Here is a 23,467-nt window from a genome sequence, read left to right as displayed (position 1 = left end):
CTCTCTCACTCTTCCTCCTCCTTCTCTTCTTGTTCTTCTTCTTCCACCTTCTTCTTCCACCTTCTTGTTCTTCTTGTTCTTGTCCCTGTACTTCTTGTTCTTCTTCTTCTTCCACCTTCTTGTTCTTCTTGTTCTTGTTCTACTTGTTCTTGTTCTTCTTCTTCTTGTTCTTTTTCTTGTTCTTCTTCTTCCTTCTTGTTCTTCCACCTTCTTGTTTTTCTTGTTGTTGTTGTTGTTGTTGTTGTTGTTCTTCTTCTTCTTCTTCTTCTTCTCCCACCTTCTTCTTCTTCTTCCACGTTCTTCTTCTTCTTCTTCTTCTTGTTCTTCTTGTTGTTGTTGTTGTTGTTGTTCTTCTTCTTCTTCCTTTTCCTCCTCCTTTCTACAAACCTCCCTTCCTTCTAGCACTGATGATGTTACTTAGTTGGGCCATGAAACGTCTGCAGGAAAACTATCAAGCTCAGAGATCACCCAGAATGACAGTCTTTCTCCTCCAGCACTGCCAACAGTGTATATCGTCTGTGCTGGATGCTAGGAGGCAAATTGCTGGGAGGGAGAGGCAGATATTTTTCCCCCCTTGTTTTCCTCTCCCAAAACTAAGATGCATCTTATACTCCCCCCCAAAATACGGTCAATTAAATCCAAGACGGGTGAATGAATCCGTGTTCAAATAAATAGTGAATCGTCCTCCCCTCCCATCAGAAGAAAGAAAGACCATCGGACTCCTAGCCACCCCCGAGGAGATTATAGGACCCGGCCAAAGTTTCGGAAGAGACTACGAAGATGCCAATGGCTTTCCGGAATGCCCCACACCAACACCCGGATGGCTCTACCACGAACGCAAGTATCCTGGGCTGGAGAGGGCCACGGGAGGAGGAGGAGACCACGCGACGGGGTTCTAGAGGGCTGGAGGTCACCATCCGGCTACGGGGTGCTTCTAGAGCCTCCGGCTTGGCTTATAACCACGGGAAGGTCCGTACTGAGTAGACACATTGGCAGGACATGGCCCAAAAAACATCAAGATGGCAGCCACGGAGTAGACTGTTCTGATGAGCTCTCTGGTAGACTCCTCCCAAAAATTCACAGGTACAAATTTCAGACACACGTTTGAAAATTCAAAACAATGTTCTTTATAATGAAAAGTCACTTAACCCAAGCCCTCTTTTGGTATAGCAAAGAGCACTGGTCTCCAAACAAACTGGTAATTTGTACAAGTCCCTTATCAGTTCTGTGATACTTAGCTTGCAGCTGTGAGGCAATTCACAGTCCTTCTTCTTTCACAAAGTGAAACACACTTGGCTCTGGTTTAGTTTCAAAGCGGGGAAAAATCAGCACACAAAAGGTCAAAGTCAGCAAGGCAGGCACGAAACACAAGGATCAGATAATCCTCCACAATGGCCAAACCCACAGGCTGCTCTTTATAACAGCCTCACTAATGACCCCAGCCCCACCCAACCACAGGTGGCCTCATTTCCTTTGATAATAATCTCTCAGTTGTTGTTGCCCATACATCGCTCTCCGCATGCGTGGCTGTATCATTAACTCTTGTTCCGAATCCAAGGAGGAGCTAGAGAATTGATCTCCTTCTGAGCTGTCTGCCCCACTCTCCTCCTCCCTGTCACTCATGTCTTCTTGGTCAGAGGAGCCTTCATCATCAGATTCCACCAGGGGCAAAACAGGCCTGCAGCATGTGGATGTCTCCCCCACATCCACAGTCCTTGGGGCAGGAGCTGGGCCAGAGCTAACCACAACATATACATTGGTGCTCACTCCGTTTCTGACGGACGTCGCCAGTATTGGGTTGCTGCCTGATGGGGGGAGGGGACAGGTTTCCGGTAGCAAAAATGGAGCTGTGCGTGACTGGCTGGCGGGTGTGCACGTCGGAGCGAGATTTGGCTTCTGCGCATGCTCAGGAAGCGAACTCTCGCGAGAAGACGCACAGGCGCATGAGATTTTGGCGATTTTTTGCTTCCGTGCCGGTGTGGAAGCAAAAATATCACTGAAATCTCACACGCGCAGGCATCTTGTCGCGAGATTTGCTTCCTGCGAAGACAAATCTCGCTCCGACACGCGCCCGCCACTCACTCGGAGGTGCGCGAGCATCCACACCGGTAGCGGAGGTAAGTTGCAACTCCTGCCTGGACGTCACCCGCGACCGAGAGGTGGATCCTTTCTGGCATCACAGTGGCTGCCATCATGATCTTTTTTGACGTCCCTTGTGGACTTCCCTGATACGGAAGTGGGGGGGAGATGAGCCCAGAATGGTTCTCCTTTGATCCCACAGGTCAAGCCGCCTTTGCGGACCGTTATGAAGACGACAGGTGTTACCCAGAGCACCCCAGTTTCTACGACGACTCTTTATTGGTTCCCAACAATGGGAGGCCCCCAACGCCTTTCTCGGGATTTACCAGCTTTGAGGAGTTCCGAGGCCTCGCCTTTCGCCCGGACAACATGTTTAGAGGTCAGTGGTTAGGTTTGTCCTCTCTCCCTCTTTCCTTCTCTCTCCTTCCCTCTCTGTCTCTCTCTCCCTTTCTCCCTCTCTCTGTCCCTTCCTTTCTCCTCTTCTATCCTTCCTCCCTTCCTCTCTCTCTCTCCCTTTCTCCTTCCCTCTTTCTCTCCTCCCTCTCTCCCCTTTCTTCTCTCTCTCCATCTTTCTATCTCTCTCTCCCCATCTCCACCAATTTTCCTTTGTCCCTCCCTCTCTCCCTTTCCTCTCTGTCTCTCTCTCCTTCTCCCTCTCTCCCAACCTTTCTCTTCTTCTATCCTTCCTCCCTTCCTCTCTCTCTCTCCCTTTCTCCTTCCCTCTTTCTCTCCTCCCTCTCTCCCCTTTCTCCCTGCTCTCCTTTCCCCTCTCCATCTTTCCCTCCTTCTCTCTTTCTCTTTCACTCCCTCCCTTTTCTCTCTCCATTTTTCTCTCCCTCCCTCTCCCTCTCTCCAAACTCCTCTCTTTGTCCCTCTCTCCTCCTTTCTCTCTTTATCCCTTCCTCTCTTCTTCTTCTCCCTTCCCTCCTCTCGCCTCCATCTCCCCTTCCTTTCTCCCTCTCTCTCTTTCTTTCACTTAATATTGAAACAGAAACAAGCAGGGCATAGCATACAGAGGAATCCAGTAGCACCTCCGGGGGAAATGAGAGCGGGGAAGAACTCACTTAATGACGGTAATTGGGACTGGAATGTCCATCGCTAAGCAGTGCCGTTGTAAAGAATGACAAGCCGCTCGGACAAGTCCCCATTACCATCGTTAGGCGAAACATCTTGGAGGAAAAGGGGATGAGGACGCTCCTCTCTGATCTTCACAACGCCAGTTGATCATCTGCTGACCACTGGCTCTTCTTATTCGTTTCCGCTGGCTTCCCGCTACATGATAGACCTATAAAGCCCTTCATGGCACCGGACCAGATTATCTCAGGGACCGCCTTCTGCTGCACAAATCCCAGCGACCAGTTAGGTCCCACAGAGTGTGCCTTCTCCGGGTCCCATTGACAAAACAATGCCGCTTGGCAGCACCCAGGAGAAGAGCCTTCTCTGTGGCGGCCCCGGCCCTCTGGAACCAACTCCCCCCAGAGATTAGAATTGCCCCCACCCTCCTTGCCTTTTGTAAGCTGCTTAAAACCCACCTCTGCCGTCAGGCATGGGGGAATTGAGATACTCTTTCCCCCTAGGCCTTTACAATTTTATGCATGGTATGTCTGTGCGTCCTCCCTAAAGCTCAGAGGTTAGAAAGCGAGGACAAATCAAGGGAAATATTTCTTCACCCAGAGGGTCCTTGGTTGATGGAATTCCCTTCCAAAAGAGGTCGTGACAGCTGTCAGCCTGGAGAGCGTCAAGGCAGGATGAGACAGATTAGACATACAGATGTCTGTCTGTCTGTATGTTTGGTTTTACAATAAGGGTTTTTAACTGTTTTAATATTGGATTGTTATATGCTGGTTTTATTACTGTTGTTAGCCGCCCTGAGTCTACGGAGAGGGGTGGCATACAAATCCAATAAATGAATGAATAAATGAATGAATGAATAAATAAAATGAATAAATAAATAGAATGAATGAACAAACAAATTCAACCAACCAACCAACCAATCAATCAATCAATCATACCAACATCCCCCGTCAACATTCCCCACGAGACCTACGGGCCTTGTAACCTTACTTTCCGGATAACCATCGCACAAAGCCCCAAATGGGTTAATTATGTTGCAGGTGGGATTGTGAGAAGAGTTTTTCCTTCGACGGCCAAAAACTGGCTGTGTGTTTGAGGCGCGTCGCAGGGGAAACCGTCCCTACCGCTCCTTCCTCCTTTTACTTTTCTCCGTAGATGTGCCCCTCGACAACTTCCCTTGCCATCCGTGGGTGCCCCCGGATCCCTTCCTGCCGTACCCCTCCTACGACGAAGACATCTTCTTCCCAAAGTCCAGGTGGCATCGACAAGGAAGATACGCGGGCGCGCCTTTGGTCATGCGCCAAGAGCCCTCTTATCGGAGAGATGCTCTGCCGTATCGGAAACGCAAAGTCTCCTTTAATCACCACTGAAGAGCGCCTCCTGCCAGCCGGGGTGGGGAAAAATGTTGCTTCCGGGATGTAAGAGAGAAGAACTGACCATGGAGATTTTATCTCCGTTCCGTTTTCTGTGCACTATGATTGACAGGTGTCTGCGACAAAAGGACGCCACTTCTTCCCCGTCCTTCATTGTTAATTTTATTTATTGTTAACCCGGACTTGGAATGGGACAATGAGCGACCTCTGCCTGGCCCCGAACACTTGACCCGGGCTTCCCCCGCCATCCTAGGTGACCCACCGCAGTGGTCTACTCTCGTCTACCCCATTCCACGTCGCAACTGCTTTGTCTCGGACGATTCGCCGCGGGACAAATTGCTCCGGCTAATTCGCCGTTAGGATAGTTCTCGCCATCCAGTTTCAGGGGGCCCTACACCGATGCCCCCAGGGGCTGCAACTTCTGCCACACTGCCAGGATGGGGGGACACTGGTGGGCTTGGTTCAGAATGTGGTTAAGGGCCAGGAATTGGGGGGAGGGAAAGGCGTTGGGTATCTATGTAGCGTCCGAAAGACCGGCTGAAGTTCAGGGTTTGGGCCTGGTGCTCACCACCCTGACAATTTAGAAGCTGGAGTTGTGTTGATTTCAATGTTTTCCCCCCCCCTGCCCCTCTCTGAGATTGGGGTCTTGCCTACTCCCACAAGGGAATCGTGACCGGGGAGCCCTTCTCCTTAGCCGCCTTGGTGCCCCAAATTAATCAAGGATTCCAACAGCCAATGTAAAATTGGATTGGGGTGTGTCTGCTTAGGCGTCCTTACCGACCACCCCGAAATCGTTTCTAGTGGGAAAAGTTATAAGTTCATTTGCTGCTTGTGGACTCGAAAGTCCATTAAGAATTTTATGGCACAGTCCTTTATATATATATATATTTTGCCTGCGTTTCTTCTGTGCCTTTAATTTAATATTAAATTAAACCTGTTTTTGTTTACATCTGGAGGGTTATCATAAGTCTCTGCCCTTATTTTCTCTACGGTGGTGTTTCTTAATCTTGGCCACTTTAAGATGGGTGGACTTCAACTTGCCCATCAGGCTGGGGAATTCTGGGAGTTGAAGTCCACCCATCTTAAAAGTGGTGAATATTGGGAAACCCCGATTTATAGCAAACATGAGCCATGGTGGCAATTTGGCATTTAGATTCTCAACCGGTTGAAGGTTGACTCGGCCTTCCACCCATCCAAGGTCGATAAAATGAGGAACTAAGATTGTTGGGTCCATCTATCATCTTATCTACTGGTATCTGGGCAGCACAGTGGTTAGACTGCAGAGTTGCAGGCTAACTGCCGACTACCAGAAGGTTCGATCCTGAACTGGCTCAAGGTTGATTCGGCCTTCCATCCTTCCAAGGTCAGTAAAAGGAGGACCCAGGTTATTTGATCTATTTATCTATCTAGATCAGTGTTTTTCAACCAGTGTTGACATGGTCAGGTGTGCCGCGAAGCTCAGAGAGAGAAAGAAAGAGAGAAAGAAAGCAAGAGAGAGAAAGAGTGAGCGAGCGAGAGAGAAAGAACAAGAGAGAGAGAGAGAACAAGAAAAAGAAAGCAAGAGAGAGAGAAAGAGAACAAGAAAAAGAAAGCAAGAGAGAGAGCAAGAGAGAGAGAGAAAGAGAGGGAGGGAAGGAGAGAGAGAGAAAGACAGAGGGAGGTAGGGAGGCAGAGGCAGATATGCAAAAAACAGCACAGCGGGCAAACCGGAAGTTCAGAAAAACCGACTTCCGGTTTGCCCATTGTGCTTTTTTTTTGCAGTCCGGAGGCTTCGGGGAAGATTCTTGAAGGCCCAAAGTGCAAAAAACAGCAAAACAGGTAAACCGGAAGTCCATTTTTCCGAACTTCCGGTTTGCCTGTTTCTTACCGTCCCAGGCTTCAGTGAGGCCTATGTGCATGCACGGGCGTGGGGGATGGTGCACATGCGCGGGGAGAATGGGGGGGGGGGCTGAGCATGGGGAGGGAATGGGGGGGGCGTGTGTGTGTGTGCTAGCATACACACACCCTTTTGGCAGACAAACCAAAAAAGGTTTAGGTTCAGCTGAAGGATAAAGAGGACAAAAACACTTCCTTAAAATTTGAAAATGTGGTTTTTAGAAGGGAATAAAGCGAATAATGAAACAAACTGAAGAAGTAAAGGGCCCAAATCTGCAGCTGTTGTTTGAACTGTCTGAAAATTCCAGATCAAAGCTGTGCTGGCTTCCAGCGCCCATCAACCCAGCCTGCTTGACTGTGGATCATGGAAACTGTAGTCCTAAAGGCACCGAGGAGATGAAGCTTCTCTCCTTTTGAGACCAGGTGGAATTCTCCCTGTCTCTCTCTTTTTTTATTTTTCTCTTTCTTTCTCTTTCGTCCTTTGTCTCTCTGTTTCTGTTTTTCTCTCCCACCCTCCCTCTCTTTCTCTCTTTCTCTGTGTCTCTTTCATTTTTTCTTTATCTTTGTTTTTCTTTTTGTCTCTTTTTCTCCTTTCTCTCTGACTTATTCTCCCTTTGTCTTTCTTTTTCCTTTCTTTCCTTTCTCTAATCTCTCTCCCTCTTTTTCTCTTTCTTCTTTCTTCTCTCTCTCTCTCCTCTCTTCCTATCTTTCTCCTCTCTCCTTTTATCTCCTCTTTCTTCTCCCCCTCTCTCCTCTGCTTCCTCCCACTCTCCTCTCCTCCCTTCCTCTTTCTCTCCTCTTTCTCCTCTCTCCTTTTATCTCCTCTTTCTTCTCCCCCTCTCTCCTCTGCTTCCTCCCTCTCTCCTCTCCTCCCTTCTTCTCTTTCTCTCCTCCCCCTCTCCTCTCTCCCTCTCTCTCTTCCTCTTTCTTCTCTGCTCCTTCCCTCTCTCCTCTCCCACTCCACCTTTCTCTCTTTCTTCTCTCTCTCCTCTAACTCTTTCTTTCTCTCTCCTTTCTCTCTCTCTCTCCCTCTCCCCCCTACAGATTTGTGATTTGTGATGAAGGATCCAGCACGTTTCTTCTCTTAAAAGCTGTTGGCCAATGAAGGAGACTAGGACTTAAACAAGATCACCTCTGTGGGGAAACCTATGGCCAGAAACCCACAGAGTGTAAGTGCTTCCAAGAGGAGGTTATATCGGGACATGTTAACCCAGGCAGATAAACCAAGAATTCAAAGACTTTGGGAAACCAACTTCAGGCGGGGTGAACTTCGGCTATACTGAGGCTCTTCCGAAGTTGGTTCAACTCCAACCAGGGGAAAGTTTTGAGCCATCCGATCCAGACCCAGACCTTGCTTCTCATGTGGGGGGGTGGGAGTTTGGCTTCTCAGTGAGCGTCTGGGATTTTGTAGCGGAACCAGAAGACAGAAAAGTCTACCAACTTAGCTAAGAAAGAGGGATTCGTCTGCAGGACTTTGCGGAAGCCCATGTTCTCGTAGACCCGATGAGCGACCGTTTGCACCACGGAGGTGCCCAACACCACTTCTCGGTAGCCGCGCTCCTGGGAAAACCGGATGACCGTCTCCACGAGGGCCTTGGCGAGCCCTTGGCCCCGATGCTCCTTCTTGACGGACATGCGCTTCAACTCCCGGGCGTGGCCCCACCAAGACGGGCTCTCCGGAGGGAGGACGGCCACCATGCCCACCACTTCCGCTCCGGCCTCCACCACCCAGAAACAGCTGTCCTTGGGCTCCAGGTAGGTGCCACGGATGTCGGCCATGTCCGTGGTGAGCGCATGATGGAGGTAGTCCTCCCACATGTACTTCATGCAGAGCACGCTAGATGCCGAAAGGATGGAGATGACCACCAGGGAGGCAACAAGGGAAGCCGAGCTCAGGTAGGTCAGGAGGAAGGCAGCCAGAAGGACCAGGTGGGTCTGAGGACGGCTGAGGACATATCGCAGCGCGCGAGGGATGTGTTCCCGGATGCCTTGAATGTAAAAAGTGCGCAGCATCTCAAAGTCTCTCTCCTCGTACTTCCGGATGTGGTACTTCCCCCCCACCAAGTCATGTTTCTCCAGCCCTGGAAAACAAAAGATAGGGAGGAGGAGGAGGCTAGCAATGGTCAGTAATGGGCTGCTGCCCCCACGGGGGGGTGGGACACTCAGTGGGGGGGTAATAATAATTATAATAATTATAATAATAATAATTATTATTAATAATAATAATATTATTATTTTTATCAAATAATAAATATTAATCATAATATAATAATAATTTATTAATAATAAATTAATAAATATTTATAATAAAATATAAATTATTATTATATAATAAATATAATTTTTAAAAGACACAGATGATCCACTGGAACTTGTGCCAGAACTACCATTTACCAGTGGCAAAGAACTGGTGGGATCATAAGCCCGAAAAAGTGGTTGAAAATGAGCAAGCAAAACTACTGTGGGACTTCCGACTTCCGACTGACCGAATTTTGAATCATAACACACCAGACATTGTGATTGTGGAGAAAAAGAAAGGATGGATCATCGACATCGCAATCCCAGGAGACAGCAGAATTGAGGAGAAGCAGCTAGAGAAATTAGTGAAATACGAAGATCTAAAAATCGAGTTGCAACGACTGGCATAAGCCCATGAAAGTGGTCCCAGTGGTCCTTGGCACGCTGGGCGCGGGGCCAAAGGATCTCAGCGGACATTTGAAAACCATCGGAATTGACAAAATCTCCATCTGTCAATTGCAATGCAATAGAATAGAAAACATGGAATGGAATAGAATATATGGAATAGAATAGCATTAGAATAGAACAGGATACAATACAATGCAATAGAATACAATAGAACAGAAAATATGGAATTGAATGGAAAGGAGGAGAGAAGAGGAGAGAGAAGCAAGCTGGAATTAAGAAATTTCCCAGTAGTTTGAACAACTAACCACACTACTACCCACCCACCCACCCACCCACCCCCCCTTTACCCGCTGTCGGCTGTCCAGGTGTTGCCTTCTTCTGACCATCGGTACTCGCAGCCATAATCTTGAAAAAATGGTGCTTTATGCTGGACAGACTTTGCAAGAACACCGGTCAGCTGGGAGGCCACCAGATTGAAAGGGAGGAAGTCTTTTAAAAAAAAAGAAGAATTGCTGTATTTTTCAGAATATAAGACTCACCCTTTTCCTCTCTAGAAGAGGCTAAAAGTTTGGGTGCATCTTATACTCCGAATGTAGATATATATTTTTTTAAATCCCCCCCCAGCTCTAACGATCTTCCCAGTTGCAGGATGTGCTTATTGCTTCTCCCAACAAGGTTTTTTTCTAAGTCTTTGCAGGATCTTTTTTTCATTGCTACTTGTTCTGTCGGGCTCTCTTACCAGTTACATTTGGAGTATTCCCCAGCAAGCCACGCTGAGGATTCTGGGAGTTGAAGTCCCCAAGTCTTAAAGGGGCCATATTTGGAGAACCCTGATCTAAAGCAGGAATGAGAGAAGCCAATTTAGCCAGAGGTTACCATCTACCCAAACCGCTAGCTGTTAATCTATGTCAACTGTTCTGTCGGGCTCCCTGGTAGACTCCTCCCAAAAATGCACAGGTACAAATTTCAGACACACACACGTTTGAAAATTCAAAACAATGTTCTTTATAATGAAAATTCACTTAAACCAAGCCCTCTTTTGGTATAGCAAAGAACACTCGTCTCCAAACAAACTGGTAATTTGTCCAAGTCCCTTATCAGTTCTGAGATACTTCGCTTGCAGCTGTGAGGCAATTCACAGTCCTTCTTCTTTCACAAAGTGAAACACACTTGGCTCTGGTTTAGTTTCAAAGCAGGAAAAATCAGCACCCAAAAAGTCAAAGTCAGCAAAGCAGGCACGAAACACAAGGATCAGATAATCCTCCACAATGGCCAAACCCACAGGCTGCTCTTTATAGCAGCCTCACTAATGACCACAGCCCCACCCAACCACAGGTGGCCTCATTTTCTTTGATAATAATCTCTCAGTTGTTGCTGCCTATGCATCGCTCTCCACATGCGTGGCTGTATCATGAACTCTTGTTCCGAATCCAAGGAGGAGAGAGATAATTGATCTCCTTCTGAGCTGTCTGCCCCACTCTCCTCCTCCCTGTCACTCATGTCTTCTTGGTCAGAGGAGCCTTCATCAGCAGATTCCACCGGGGGACAAAACAGGCCTGCAGCATGTGGATGTCTCCCCCACATCCACAGTCCTTGGGGCAGGAGCTAGGCCATAGCTAACCACAACACTACTCCCTCTGAAAAAGTTTTTTCCCCCAGCCTTAACCAGGGATAAAATGCTGAAGCTGACCTGACTAAGGATGCTAGCTAGATAAATACCTGGTAGGTAGTTTTTCCCCCTTATTTTACTCCCCGTAAACTAAGCTGCGTCTTACACTTCGTTGTGTCTTATACACTGAAAAATACGGCATTTCCTGGTTGTACAGCTCATGCCAGCTTCCTCTGCTCACCTGTGATGACCCATGACCCCAAGGTTGCTCAGCCATTAAACTCGCCTTTAATGATCTACATTTCCCCGCAAACGCCTCCGTTCTCGGCAAGTTACACAGCACAGATGGGGAAAAAAATTGGAATTCATACGTACATGAGGTTTGTAAACCTGGAGTAAACGTATAGCAAAACCCAGATCGGAGCCGCTGGATTTCAATCTGCTTTTTAAGAGTAAATCGGATGGAAACGGTTCGAAAGCCGCCTTGGTGCCGAAGTGCAGCCGTCCTTAGAAAATTAAATTAAAAATTTTGCCCTCCAATCTCTTAAATGCCTGACTTTGCTGATCGTGGTTTGGATGATAAACCAATCAAAATTTCAGGTTGGGAGCCGCCCCTTGTTTGAGGCTGAGCCATAAGACAAAGTCCATTGAGGCCTGGAATTTTATTTCTTTATAATTGCAAGGCAATAAAATGTAGTTCATAAGAAACTGAGAAGATTGACAGCAGGAAAAGACCCCCCTGGTCCATCTATTCTGCCTGTATTTTATTTCCTGTATTTTATCTTAGGATGGATCTATGTTCATCCCAGGCATGTTTCAATTCAGTGACTGTGGATTGACCAACCACGTCTGCTGGAAGTTTGTTCCAAGCATCTACCGCTCTTTCAGTCTAATCTTTTCTCACCTTGCTTCTGATCTTTCCCCCAAACTCACCTCAGATCATCTTTGGGGCTTGGAAACTTTTAAGAGATTTAACAGAATTGGAAGGGACCTTGTTAGGTCATCTAGTCCAGTGTTTCCCAACCGTGGCAACTTGAAGATATCTGGACTTCAACTCCCAGAATTCCCCAGCCAGCATTCGCCAAGAAACGCAGAGGGCCACTGCAGCCGTAAGTTGCAGCTTCTTCACCAGGTGACTCCAGGTAGGTGGGGGTTCGAACCCCCCAACGGCCGACCTTTCTGATGGACAAGCTCACGTCTTAGCCGCCGCGTCCGTCATTTATGTTATAGAATAGAAACAACGTTCGGAAAACCTTTAATGCCCTTCTCCCCTCCTCCAATTTCCACCCCAGATTTGAACTCAAGACTGCCGTCAGATAAACAAGGACAAGACTTAGAAATATTTCAATTTTATTGAATAATCAAATTTATTCTCCCACAATGCCCGGGCACAACTCCACCGCAGGAGAGTAGGGCCACTGCTCAGACAGCGAGACATTCAAAAATCGGCCTAGGCACAAGGACCGAAGAACCATGGACCCACCAATTCGAATCGGCAACAGAACCCTCCAAATTTCTTCAACCGTGCAAGACTGTGTTTTTCCAAACCAAATTTAAGTGTTGTTTTTTTTAAAAAAAAATCCCACTATTATTATTTTTAGATGTAATTCAAGGTCGCAAACCTACCTACTGGGCCTATTTCCCCCAAAACTCTGTGTGGTGGACTTGGTTGAGCGTGAGTAATTGACCTAGACATCCAGCCAGCTTTCGTGGCTAAATCAGGATTAGAACTCACAGTCGCCCGGTCAGTTGCCCAAAGTCACCCAGCTGGTTTGGGGGCCTAAAGTGGGATTAGAACTTGGAGTCTCCTGATAATTGTCTCAAAGTCACCCAGATAGCTTTTGTGCTTAAAGTAGAACTGGAAATTAAAATATCCTGGTTATTGACCCAAAGTCACCCAGCCAACAACAACCCTGTGAGGTGGACAAGAACTATTCACCTTACCAGCCTTTGTGCCTAAAGAAAGACTAGAACTCACGGTCGCCTGGTCAGTTGCCCAAACTCACCCAACCCAAAACAACCCTGTAAGGTGGACTAGACTGACAGTGAGTGACCGACATGGTCACCTTTCACATATAAAGCAAGGCTAGAACTCACGGTCGCCTGGTCAGTTGCCCAAACTCACCCAACCCAAAACAACCCTGTAAGGTGGACTAGATTGACAGTGAGTGACCGACATGGTCACCTTTCACATATAAAGCAAGGCTAGAACTCACGGTCGCCTGGTCAGTTGCCCAAACTCACCCAACCCAAAACAACCCTGTAAGGTGGACTAGACTGACAGTGAGTGACCGGCATGGTCACCTTTCACATATAAAGCAAGGCTAGAACTCACGGTCGCCTGGTCAGTTGCCCAAACTCACCCAACCCAAAACAACCCTGTAAGGTGGACTAGACTGACAGTGAGTGACCGACATGGTCACCTTTCACATATAAAGCAAGGCTAGAACTCACGGTCACCTGGTCAGTTGCCCAAACTCACCCAGCCCACAATCCTGTGAGGCGGACTAAGTTGAGTGAGTGACTGACCTAGTCACCCAGCCAGCTAGAACTCACAGTCTACTGGTTATTGATCCAAAGCCACCCAACTCACAACTATCTTGTGAGGTGGACTAGGTTGTATGAGCCACTGACCCAGTCACCCAGCCGGCCTTCGTGCCTAAAGTAAGACTAGAACTCACGGTTATCTGGTCACTTGCTCAAAGTCACCCATGTGGTTTTTAGGCCTAAAGCGGGATTAGAACTTGGGAGTCTCCTAGTGACCGGCTCAAAGTCACCCAGGCAGCTGTAATGCTTAGGGTAGAACTCACGATCTACTGGTTATTGAGCCAGTCGCCCAGGTCACAATAACCCTGTGAGGTGGACTAGACCCAGATACCCACCCAGCTTTCATGCCTAAAGACTAGAACTCACAGTCACCTGGTTATTGATCCAAAGTCACCCAGCCAACAACAATCCCATGAGGTGGACTACACTGAGAGTAAGTGACTGACGTAGAGTGATTGACAGCTTTCATGGTCAGTTGCCCAGTCACCCAGCTGGTTTTTGGGCCTAAGGCAGGATAAGAACTTGGGAGTCTCCTGATGGCTATCTCAAAGTCACCCTTTTGTGCCTAAAGCAAGACTAGAACTCGCAGTCACCTGGTTATTGATCCAAAGTCACCCAGCCAACAACAACCCTGTGAGGTGTACTAGATTGTGAGTGAGTGACTGACCCAGAGTGATTGACCGCTTTCGTGCCTGTGATGCGCCTTAACCACTAGGCCAGAGGTCTTCAAACTTGGCAACTTCCAACTCTCAGAATTAAAAGCTGTCATGTTTGGGGACCCCCTCGCCTAGACCAACCTGACTTAAAGCAGCCTTCCATCTTTCACACACCGTCTTTCCTCTTTAAGAAATTTGACAAGGCGTAAATCAGTTTGGCCGCCAACTTGACCCAAAATGGCCAACTGGGCGAATCCAAAGGCCTCAGTGGTCCAGCCCTGTTTCCCAAGCCAGCCCGTCTTTGGGGAAATCAAATTATTTATTATTTTATTAATTAAATTTCTAAGCCACCCAACTCTTTACTGGACTCTGGAATTCCATGTTTTCAGTAGATGCTGATGGAAATAACTTCTATTTTTCTCTATCCTGAACCTCAAAGACATTTAATTTAATCGGATCCACGATTAGAATTATCTCTAATATTCCACATTTTCTGAATCATGAAGTGCCCCCAACACCCTATTTTTTTATTAATTAACTCCCCTCCTTCAACCCCCAGTGCTGGGTTTTCTACCTTTTTCCTAAAATTAAAGAATGTCACAATCCCTAGGATCCACTTGGTTGATCCAATAAGATTAGAACCAATGAAATTAAGCTTTTGTTTCCTCGAAAATCCCTTTTCTCTCTCACACTCTCTCCTGTAATCCCATTGATGTGGGTTGTCCCCGACTTGCAACCACAATGGACTCCCAACATTTTGGTCGTTAAGCGAGACGTTTGAGTTTTGCCCCGTTCTACCACCTTTCTTGCCACAGCCATGAAATGAATCACTGCGATTGATGAGTTAACATCATGGGCTTGAGTGACGGTCGCAAAAGGGGATTGTGTGACCTTGGGACGTTGCGACGGTCACTAGTCTGAGCCAGCTGCCACGCCATTTAAATCACTTGATTACGGGGAATGCTGCACAGGCGGTTCAGTGTGTGAATAACAGTTGTAAGTCACTTCCCGCCCCCAAGGAGCCATTGTAACTTTGAATAGTCACTAAATGAACCGTTGTAAGTTGAGGACTCTCTCTTGAGTGGCATCAGTGGGAAAGGAAGCTGCATTTTTATCATTCCGTTTGAGAATTGCTGGAATATTTAATCTAATCACTAGGTGCGTCCTGATTGGCTGACTAGATCTGCTAGTCCTCATCTTAAAAACAGTTCATTTAGTGATCAAAGTTTACGACGACACTGGGGGGAAAAAAGACTTATGACCATAATTCACACAACTGTTGTGGTAACATGATCAAAATCCAGACTTTCTTGGCAACTGACTCGGATTCATGGAAGGTCGCAGTGCGATGCCCTTTGGCGACCTTCAAAGTCCAGGAGGAAGCCTGATTCACTTAACAACCATTCCTAACTTAACAGCAAAGGTCCTGAAACAGGACAAACCTCAACGAACATCCGTTTCGCTTAGCGACGGAAATTTTACGGCTCCACTGCGGCCGTAAGTCGAGGACTGCCTGTCTAAGAGGAACAATACGTCCCTCAATCTGGGAAAAACGAAGAAACATGATTCTTCGGGTAGCAACATGTCTCCAAAAAAGGATCCAGGGAGATAGAAGCTTAGTCCAAGACGGCCGTTCTCAGCCGCCCGGGCAACTCCTAGCTATACTCCAGGTGTTGAAATCCACCACAGTGAGGAGCTACTCCCAAGATACGTGTTTGGAAGGGATCGGTACGAATCCTGTAGTAGTAGTGGGGCTACTTTGTAGAAGTTCAAAGTTTGAAGCCACAAACTGGGAAATAAGGAGGTGGCGGTTTTTGAGTCTCCCAAGTCAGCAGCTGTGTGTGTTACTCCGGAGTAGGGGTAGAAAAATGTCCTTTCTCAAAGTGATGAATTTCCAACAAGCCAAACACCGTAGGTAAAAATCCCATCCTGGATAAGAGCGGCCAACGGACTTTTCCTGGCACACTGGGATATACATGAGTTTGGAATTGCTAACCCCTAAGGCGACGGCTAACGGGGGGGCAGATGGCAAATCTGCGAACAAAAATGTAGATTTTTCTGGCCCCTCACTTGCAAAGACACAATCAGGAGGCAGAAGGGGATTTTCCTTCCCACGTTGCTAAAACGTTTTTGCAATTCTTGATTTCTTGAAAACCCAACATCCAGAAGTGGAGGCGGCGTTGTGTCAAAAATCGAGCCGCTGGGGGGATTCCCCTGGCGTCCCAGGAAAAGACGAAAGGGGACGCGAGGGGCGGATCCAGCCAAACCCTCACTCGGCGGTTTCCCCTCACTCGGCGCTAGGAATGTCGTAGCGATACTTGGAAATCGTACAGTTGGCCAACCTGCCGTAGACGGTGGGGAGGATGTAATGGTGGTATTTGTGGAAGCCGACCCCTTCGTACATGGCCCGGGCTTCGTGTTGGACCATGAGCGTGTTCAACACCACGGACGAGTAGCCGTGTTCCCGGGCGAAACAGATCACGGTGTTGCAGAGCGCCTTGGCGATGCCGAAACCCCGGTAGTCCTTCCTGACGGACATCCGCTTCAACATGAGTTCGTCGCGGTGTTCTTCGGCGGGCCTGGCCCCGACGGTGGCCACCACGCACTCGTCCGCCTCGGCCACCCAAAAGCAGGAGCCTTTGTCGCCCAGGTACGTGGCCTGGATGTCCAGCAGGTCCTTCTGCAGACAGTGGTCGATGTACAACGACCAGATGTAGCCCAGCAGTTGCTGGCCCACGGCCAAGAGCAAAGTGATGGCCAAAATGGGGAGGAGCAAAGACTTGGAGCTGGTCAGCAGGAGGCTGAAGGTGCAAGCCAAGACCAGGATGACCCAAGGCTGCTTCAACATGTGGATGCAGAGGGTGGGCACGTACTCGCTCATCCCCGTGGCGAACAAGTCCCGCACTGTCTCGTAGTCCCCGGGGCGGTACTCGCGGATGTGGTAAGACACCATGGCGCGCCAGGCGGGGGTGGGCAAAGAGCAGCGAGGAGAATCTGGAGGTCCCTTGATGCAAGAAAGGATGAAAAAAAAATCAAAAGAAAGGCCGTTAACGGAGAAGACAATGAAGTATCTCTCGTGTCTGGTGTAAACTCACACGATTCATGCTTCTCACCGTGAACAAACTGCAATAGAATAGAATATTGGAATGAAAAATTAGAATAGAATAATAGAGTTGGAAGGAGCCTTGGAGGTTTTCTAGTCCAACACCCTGCTTAGGCAGGAAACCCTACATCGGACAAATGGTTATCCAACATCTTCTTAAAAACTTCCAGTGTTGGAGCATCCATAACTTCTGGAGGCAAACTATTCCACGGATTAATCGTTAGAAACATAGAAACATAGAAGATTGATGGCAGAAAAAGACCTCGTGGTCCATCTAGTCTGCCCTTATACTATTTTCTGTATTTTATCTTAGGATGGATATATGTTTATCCCAGGCATGTTTAAATTCATTGACTGTGGATTTACCAACCACATCTGCTGGAAGTTTGTTCCAAGGATCTACTACTCTTTCAGTAAAATAATATTTTCTCATGTTGCTTCTGATCTTTCCCCCAACTAACTTCAGATTGTGTCCCCTTGTTCTTATGTTCACTTTCCTATTAAAAACACTTCCCTCCTGAACCTTTGACATTTTTAAATGTTTCGATCATTGTTCTGTCAGGAAATTTCTCCTTAGTTCTAAGTTGCTTCTCTCCTTGATTAGTTTCCATCTGTTGCTTCTTGTTCTGCCCTCAGGTGCTTTAGAGCAGTGTTTCCCAACCTTTTTTGAGTGGCGGCACATTATTCACATTTACAAAATTCTGGGGAACATTGGGGGGGGGGGGGCTACCCTAGAAGCTGGCATGATTGGCTCAGGAATTCTGGGAGTTGATGTCCACAAGTCGTAGAAGAGCCAACTTGACCTACCCCCTGGTCTAGATTCAGGGGTCTCCAACCTTGGCAACTTTAAGACTTGCGGACTTCAACTCCCAGAATTTCTCAGCCAGCTTTGCTCAGCATTTCTCAGCTTTGCTGGCTGGGGAATTCTGGGAGTTGAAGTCCAGATTTCTTCAAGTTGCCAAGGTTGGGAAACACTGGTCTAGATGACCTCTAAGAGTCCCTTCCAGGCTCTATTCTGAGGATGCTGCAGTACCTAGGCCAGCGGTGGAAGGGAAACCATCGCAGTTCTGCGCATCTGGCGGCCCCGAGCGGAGTCCCCTGCGCTAGCCGCGGACAATGGGAGTTGTAGTCCCCACCCACTCCCACTGGAGCGGCCCCCGGTTGGAGGAGAGTCACCGGGGGGCCCGACCCGCTCTCTCTGCCCGGATAAGGAAGCCTTCCTCGGGCTTATGCCCTTAGGTTGCTCAAGTACCTGCGGGCGAGCCCCGCCGCCGCCTCCGCTTTCCTCAGCAGCAACGCCGCCACCTTGCCTTGGCCGCATCGGATCTCGTCATTTCCGGATGGCGAGCGCGCTTCCGGTTCTTCCCGCGAAGCCGGAAAAAGAGACAGTTCCATCTCTATGGTTAAGAAATCGCCAGCCCGGAGGACTCGTTCTTTGGAGGCTGAGTTGAAGGGGTGTGGCCGTGCGGCCACGGGCCGCGCCTGCGCGCTCTTCCGCGGACGGCGAGAAAGGAAAAAGGCCTCCAAGGCTCCAAAGGGTCCTCGGGAGCTCCTCCCAAGCGGCCGTCGGCTGCGCAGGCGCAGATTCCTTCTTCTGCAATGGGCGACTGGTTCAGGCGTCGGGACTACGGTTCCCAGGATTCACAGGGAGATAAGCAGCTGTCACGTGGTGGCTTGGACTACAATTATTGAGCCCCGCATTTCTGTTGCCAAGGGAGATATTTGTTAAGTGAGTTTTGCCCCGTCTTCATTCTGTCTGTCTGCCTCGCTTTCATCCTGGGTTCTTTAAATTTGGCAGCTTGGAGACTTGTGGACTTCAACTCCCAGAATTCTCCAGCCAGCAGAGAATGTGCAGCAAAGGTGGCAGGGGAATTCTGGGAGTTGAAGTCCACAAGTCTTAAAGTTGGGGGACCTCCTATTTTAACTTCTCTCTGTTCTATTACTTGTCTGTCTGTCTCTCTCTTTCTTATCTATCTATCTATCTATCTATCTATCTATCTATCTATCTATCATTTATCTTATATTATCTATTTATTCATCATCTATCTTATCATCTATCATCTCTTTCTACCTATCCTGTCATGTATTATCTATCAGTCTCTTTATCATCTATCTATCTATCTATCTATCTATCTATCTATCTATCTATCATTTATCTTATATTATCTATTTATTCATCATCTATCTTATCATCTATCATCTCTTTCTACCTATCCTGTCATGTATTATCTATCAGTCTCTTTATCATCTATCTATCTATCTATCTATCTATCTATCTATCTATCTATCTATCATCTCTCTGTCCGTCCGTCCGTCCGTCTGTCTGTCTGTCTGTCTATCTATCATCTATCGTCTAACTCAGTGTTTCCCAACCTTGGCAACTTGAAGATATTTGGACTTCAACTCCCAGAATGCTGGCTGGGGAATTCTGGGAGTTGAAGTCCAGATATATTCAAGTTGCCAAAGTTGAGAAACACTGGTCTAACTTATATTATCTATTTATCATCTATCATATCTATCTATCCATCCATCTATCTATCCATCTATCGATCCTGTCATGTATTATCCATCCATCCATCATCTAACTTATATTATCTATCACCTATCTTTTCTATCATCTCTCTCTCTCCTATCTATCTATCATCTATCTATCCATCCATCCATCCATCCATCCATCCATCCATCCATCCATCATCTCCATTCTGTTTGTCTGTCTGCCTCCCTCTAATCTACCCCCACTCCTCTCTCTGACTGGGAGTTGAAAGTCCACCTGCCTTAAAGTGACCAAGGTTAAGAAATTCTACCCTAAATCATCCCCTTCATTTTCCCACTCCTTGTTGACAACTGACAACTCAACCCTTCTAATAATATTTCAGGCAGATCCTACACCAGGCCCTAACCAGCAAGGACCTGTGACTACACTCCTTGGCCATTTGTTTCTTCCTGGGAAGGCGAGAGAATAAAAACAGTGGTGCACAAGCTGGGAAGATTAAATATCCAAAGAATTTATTTATTAAAACTCTTCGAAAGCCCCTTGACTCGCAAGGGCACGGCAATGCCTGCATTTTTCACGGAAACCATTCTCGTAAGCCATGATTCGCCTGCCCGCCCCAAACGTTGCCCACAATCACCTTGTGGCCCCCCATCCGGAGACGCACACAGCCTCTTCTGCCAGGACCAGCCTGCCAGCCACAAAGTTGTGAGATATTTTGTGAGATTCCAGTACTTGGGGCTTAAGAAAACCATGTAGAACAAGGGTCTCCAACCTGGGCAACTTTAAGACTTGTGGAGTTCAGCTTTACTGGCTGAGGAATTCTAGGAGTTGAAGTCCACAAGTCTTAAAATTGCCCAGGTTGGAGACCCCTGATGTGGAATATAGAGACGGGGGAGGTGGACTAAGTAAGTAAGGGACTAAGTTGTAGGCGTGTAGGTAGTCCTTGACTTATGGCTTTGTTTAGTGGCCGTTCAAAGTTAAGAACATAAGAAGAGCCATGCTGAATCGGGCCAAAGCCCATTGAGTCCAGCATTCTGTGTCCCACAGTGGCCCACCAATTGTCCATGGGGATCTTGAGCAGAAAGAGAAGGCAAGACCCTCCCTTTCCTTTGACCCCCAATAAATGGTACTCAAGGGAACCCTGCCTGCCTCAACCAACATAGAGGCAGCACATGGACATCCGTTTCAATAACCACCCATGATACACTTGGCATCCATGAATCTGTCTCATCCTGCCTTGAAGCTCTCCAGGCTGACAGCTGTCACGACCTCTTCTGGAAGGGAATTCCATCAACCAAGGACCCTCTGGGTGAAGAAATATTTCCCTTGATTTGTCCTCACTTTCTCACCTATGAGCTTTAGGGAGGGGCCCCTCGTCCTAGGATTGTGGGATAGAGAAAATAATTTTTCTCTATCCACCTTTTCTATCCCATGCAGGATTTTATACCCTTCAATCAAGTCACCCCTTAAACGCCGTCTTTCAAGGCTGAAGAGACCAAGGCGTTGCAACCTGGTATCATAAGGGAGGGGCTCCATTTCCTTGATCATTCCTGTTGCCCTTTTTTGCACCTTTTCCAGTTCCATTATATCCTTCTTGAGGTGCAGTGACCAGAACTGTTACATTGGCACTGGAGAAAAAGTGACTTAGGACTGTTTACGGCGTCCTTGTGGTCACGTGATCAAACTCCAGGTGCGTGGCAACCTATATTTACGACAGCTCATGTGGTTCCCCTTTCTGACGAGCTGGGAAGGTGGGTTCAGTTAACAACGTGAAGATTTGCTTAACAATTATGCAGGAGACTCGCTTTGCAATTGTAGGAAAGTTGCAGAATGGGACCCCACTCTCTAAATCAGTGTTTCCCAACCTTGGCCATTTGAAGATATCTGGACTTCAACTCCCAGAATTCCCCAGGCAGCATTTGCTGGTTGGGGAATTCTGGGAGTTGAAGTCCAAATATCTTCAAGTAGCCAAGGTTGGGAAACACTGCCCTCAATAACAACAACTGTCCTGCTTAGGTACAGAAATTTTGGGCAGGGTGGGGGGATCAATGGTGGTTGTAAGTTGAGGGCTGCCTGCAAGTCTTTTAGCCACGATCTCCGGCCTCTTCGGTTTTTAATGTCTGGGATTCAACTGTGGGAGAGAGGAGAGAAGAAGAGAAGGAAGGGCGGGGTCCATCTGAGAGTGGAGCCTTCGTGGCTTTAAGAGGTGGCCAGAAGCCTCCCCAATTCCGAGGTTAAGGCAGAGCAGGAAAGGAGGGGGGAAGGATTAAAGGACCCAGGCAACTCTAGGAAGTCACCCCTGTTTCCTGAGTGACTTCTTATGGGCAGTCTGTCTTAAGATGGAACTGTGTTGGACACCGAAGGAAGGAAGAAGGATAGAAGAAGGATGGAAAATATGAGGATGAGAGGGAGGGAGGGTGGAAGGGAGGGAAAGAATGTGAAGGAAAGGAAAGGAATGGAGATGAGGATGGAAGAAGGGAGGGTGAAAGAAGGAAGGAAGGAAAGAGATGGGGATGAGAGGAAGGAAGGATGGAGGGTGAATGAATGAATGAATGAAGGAAGGAAGGAAGGAAATAAAGAGATGGGGATGAGAGGAAGGAAGGATGGATGGAGGGTGAAGGAATGAATGAATGAATGAAGGAAGGAAGGAAGGAAGGAAATAAAGAGATGGGGATGAGAGGAAGGAAGGATGGAGGGTGAAGGAATGAATGAAAGAATGAAGGAAGGAAGGAAGGAAAGAGATGGGGATGAGAGGAAGGAAGGATGGATGGAGGGTGAAGGAATGAATGAATGAATGAAGGAAGGAAGGAAGGAAGGAAATAAAGAGATGGGGATGAGAGGAAGGAAGGATGGAGGGTGAAGGAATGAATGAAAGAATGAAGGAATGAAGGAAGGAAGGAAAGAGATGGGGATGAGAGAAAGGAAGGATGGATGGAGGGTGAAGGAATGAATGAATGAAGGAAGGAAGGAAGGAGAGAGAGAGAGAGAGAGATGGGGATGAGAGGAAGGAAGGAGGCAGGGAGGGTAGAGGAAGGAATCAAGGAAGCGAAAAAGGAAGGAAGGAAGAAGGGGATGGGGATGAGAGGAAAGGAGAGTAGAGGAAGGAAGGAATGAAGGAAGGGGAAGGGAAAGGGGATGAGAGGAAGGAAGAAGAGTAGAGGAAGGAAGATAGGAAGGAAGGGAAGATGGAAGGAAGGGAGGGTGTGGAAAAAGAAACCGAGGAGAGAGGGAGAAGAAGAAAATGCTAAGGAAGGAAAGGCTAAGACAAAGGAAAGAAAGAAGGAAAGAAAGAAGGAAAGAAAGAAAGAAAGAAGGAAAGAAAGAAAGAAAGAAGGAAAGAAAGAACGAAAGAAAGAACGAAAGAAAGAAGGAAAGAAAGAAAGAAAGAAGGAAGGAAAGAAAGAAGGAAAGAAAGAAAGAAGGAAAGAAAGAAAGAAAGAAAGAAAGAAAGAAAGAAAGAAAGAAAGAAAGAAATGTTCAGGTCATTGTAATGCTATCAACAATATTTCTGCCTAAAATGCCAGGCTAGGATTTCTCAGTTCTTTTCAAAGTTCCAGGAGGCGCCTTCACCGTTTGAGGGCCGAGGGCCGCCATCCTCGCCGCCCCCCCAAATCCAAAAGGGCCCCGTTCTTCGGCCGGCCCTCCCTCGCCCTCACTGAGCCCTTCCCTGGGCCTGCAGTTGTCGGAGCCGTAGCTGCCGGAGGCGCAGGGCGAGGTCCTTGGGGACCTTCCCGCCCTTGGCCAGGATCTCTCGCAGCCGCTGCTTGGGGGTCTTGGTCAGGCGGAAGTCGCAGAGGGTGGGGGTGTCCTCGTACGTCACGTGGCAGGTTCGGCTGGCCGGGTGGTAGCCCTCGGCCGAGGCGGTCACCTCGTATTCCCCAGGGTTGAGCAGGCGCCAGTAGTCTCCGTCGAAAGCTGCACGGGGAGAAATGGAAGAGAAGGCTTCTCTGAGCTTTGTTGCTATCTTTCAGACCTTTTGTCAACCAGCTAGGGAATCTTATCAGTGTTAGA

General features: G+C 47.8%; 4 protein-coding genes across 11 annotated transcripts in view; 1 reads left to right on the top strand and 3 right to left on the bottom strand.

Moving 5' to 3' along the window:
* Positions 1-5,475, top strand: part of PCED1A (PC-esterase domain containing 1A) — a 405,386-nt gene extending 399,911 nt beyond the window's left edge. For all 6 annotated transcript variants that reach the window (XM_070756848.1, XM_070756842.1, XM_070756847.1 and 3 more), the window contains 3 exons: positions 700-837; positions 2,282-2,458; positions 4,309-5,475. In XM_070756848.1, coding sequence (XP_070612949.1) covers positions 700-837; positions 2,282-2,458; positions 4,309-4,523 — 530 coding nt within the window. In that variant the 3' untranslated portion in view covers positions 4,524-5,475. The remainder of the gene's footprint in view (positions 1-699; positions 838-2,281; positions 2,459-4,308) is intronic.
* A 1,122-nt stretch (positions 5,476-6,597) lies between these two features.
* LOC139170091 (N-acetyltransferase 8-like) lies at positions 6,598-11,189 on the bottom strand. Of its 3 annotated transcripts, XM_070756850.1 has the most exons (4): positions 11,032-11,176; positions 9,787-9,882; positions 9,395-9,536; positions 6,598-8,482 (listed from the first exon to the last, which is right to left on the bottom strand). In XM_070756850.1, exons 3-4 carry the CDS (start codon positions 9,447-9,449, stop codon positions 7,788-7,790), a joined length of 750 nt encoding a protein of 249 aa, XP_070612951.1. In that variant the 5' UTR covers positions 9,450-9,536; positions 9,787-9,882; positions 11,032-11,176; the 3' UTR covers positions 6,598-7,787. The 3 variants fall into 3 exon arrangements, with proteins under 3 accessions (XP_070612951.1, XP_070612953.1, XP_070612952.1); XM_070756852.1 differs by lacking the exon at positions 9,787-9,882 and having other exon boundaries at positions 11,032-11,189; XM_070756851.1 differs by lacking the exon at positions 11,032-11,176 and having other exon boundaries at positions 9,787-10,334.
* Positions 11,190-11,989: 800 nt separating this feature from the next.
* On the bottom strand, positions 11,990-18,320 carry LOC139170092 (probable N-acetyltransferase camello). Its single transcript, XM_070756853.1, has 2 exons — positions 18,215-18,320; positions 11,990-16,863 (listed from the first exon to the last, which is right to left on the bottom strand). Exons 1-2 carry the CDS (start codon positions 18,281-18,283, stop codon positions 16,147-16,149), a joined length of 786 nt encoding a protein of 261 aa, XP_070612954.1. The 5' UTR covers positions 18,284-18,320; the 3' UTR covers positions 11,990-16,146.
* Positions 18,321-22,155: 3,835 nt separating this feature from the next.
* CPXM1 (carboxypeptidase X, M14 family member 1) overlaps positions 22,156-23,467 on the bottom strand; it is a 32,064-nt gene continuing 30,752 nt past the window's right edge. Inside the window, exon 14 of the mRNA XM_070756830.1 lies at positions 22,156-23,371. Coding sequence (XP_070612931.1) covers positions 23,109-23,371 — 263 coding nt within the window. The 3' untranslated portion in view covers positions 22,156-23,108. The remainder of the gene's footprint in view (positions 23,372-23,467) is intronic.

This window comes from Erythrolamprus reginae, chromosome 7, assembly GCF_031021105.1.
Source record: "Erythrolamprus reginae isolate rEryReg1 chromosome 7, rEryReg1.hap1, whole genome shotgun sequence".
Lineage (NCBI taxonomy): Eukaryota > Metazoa > Chordata > Lepidosauria > Squamata > Dipsadidae > Erythrolamprus > Erythrolamprus reginae.
This window is presented reverse-complemented; position numbering and strand designations above follow the sequence as displayed.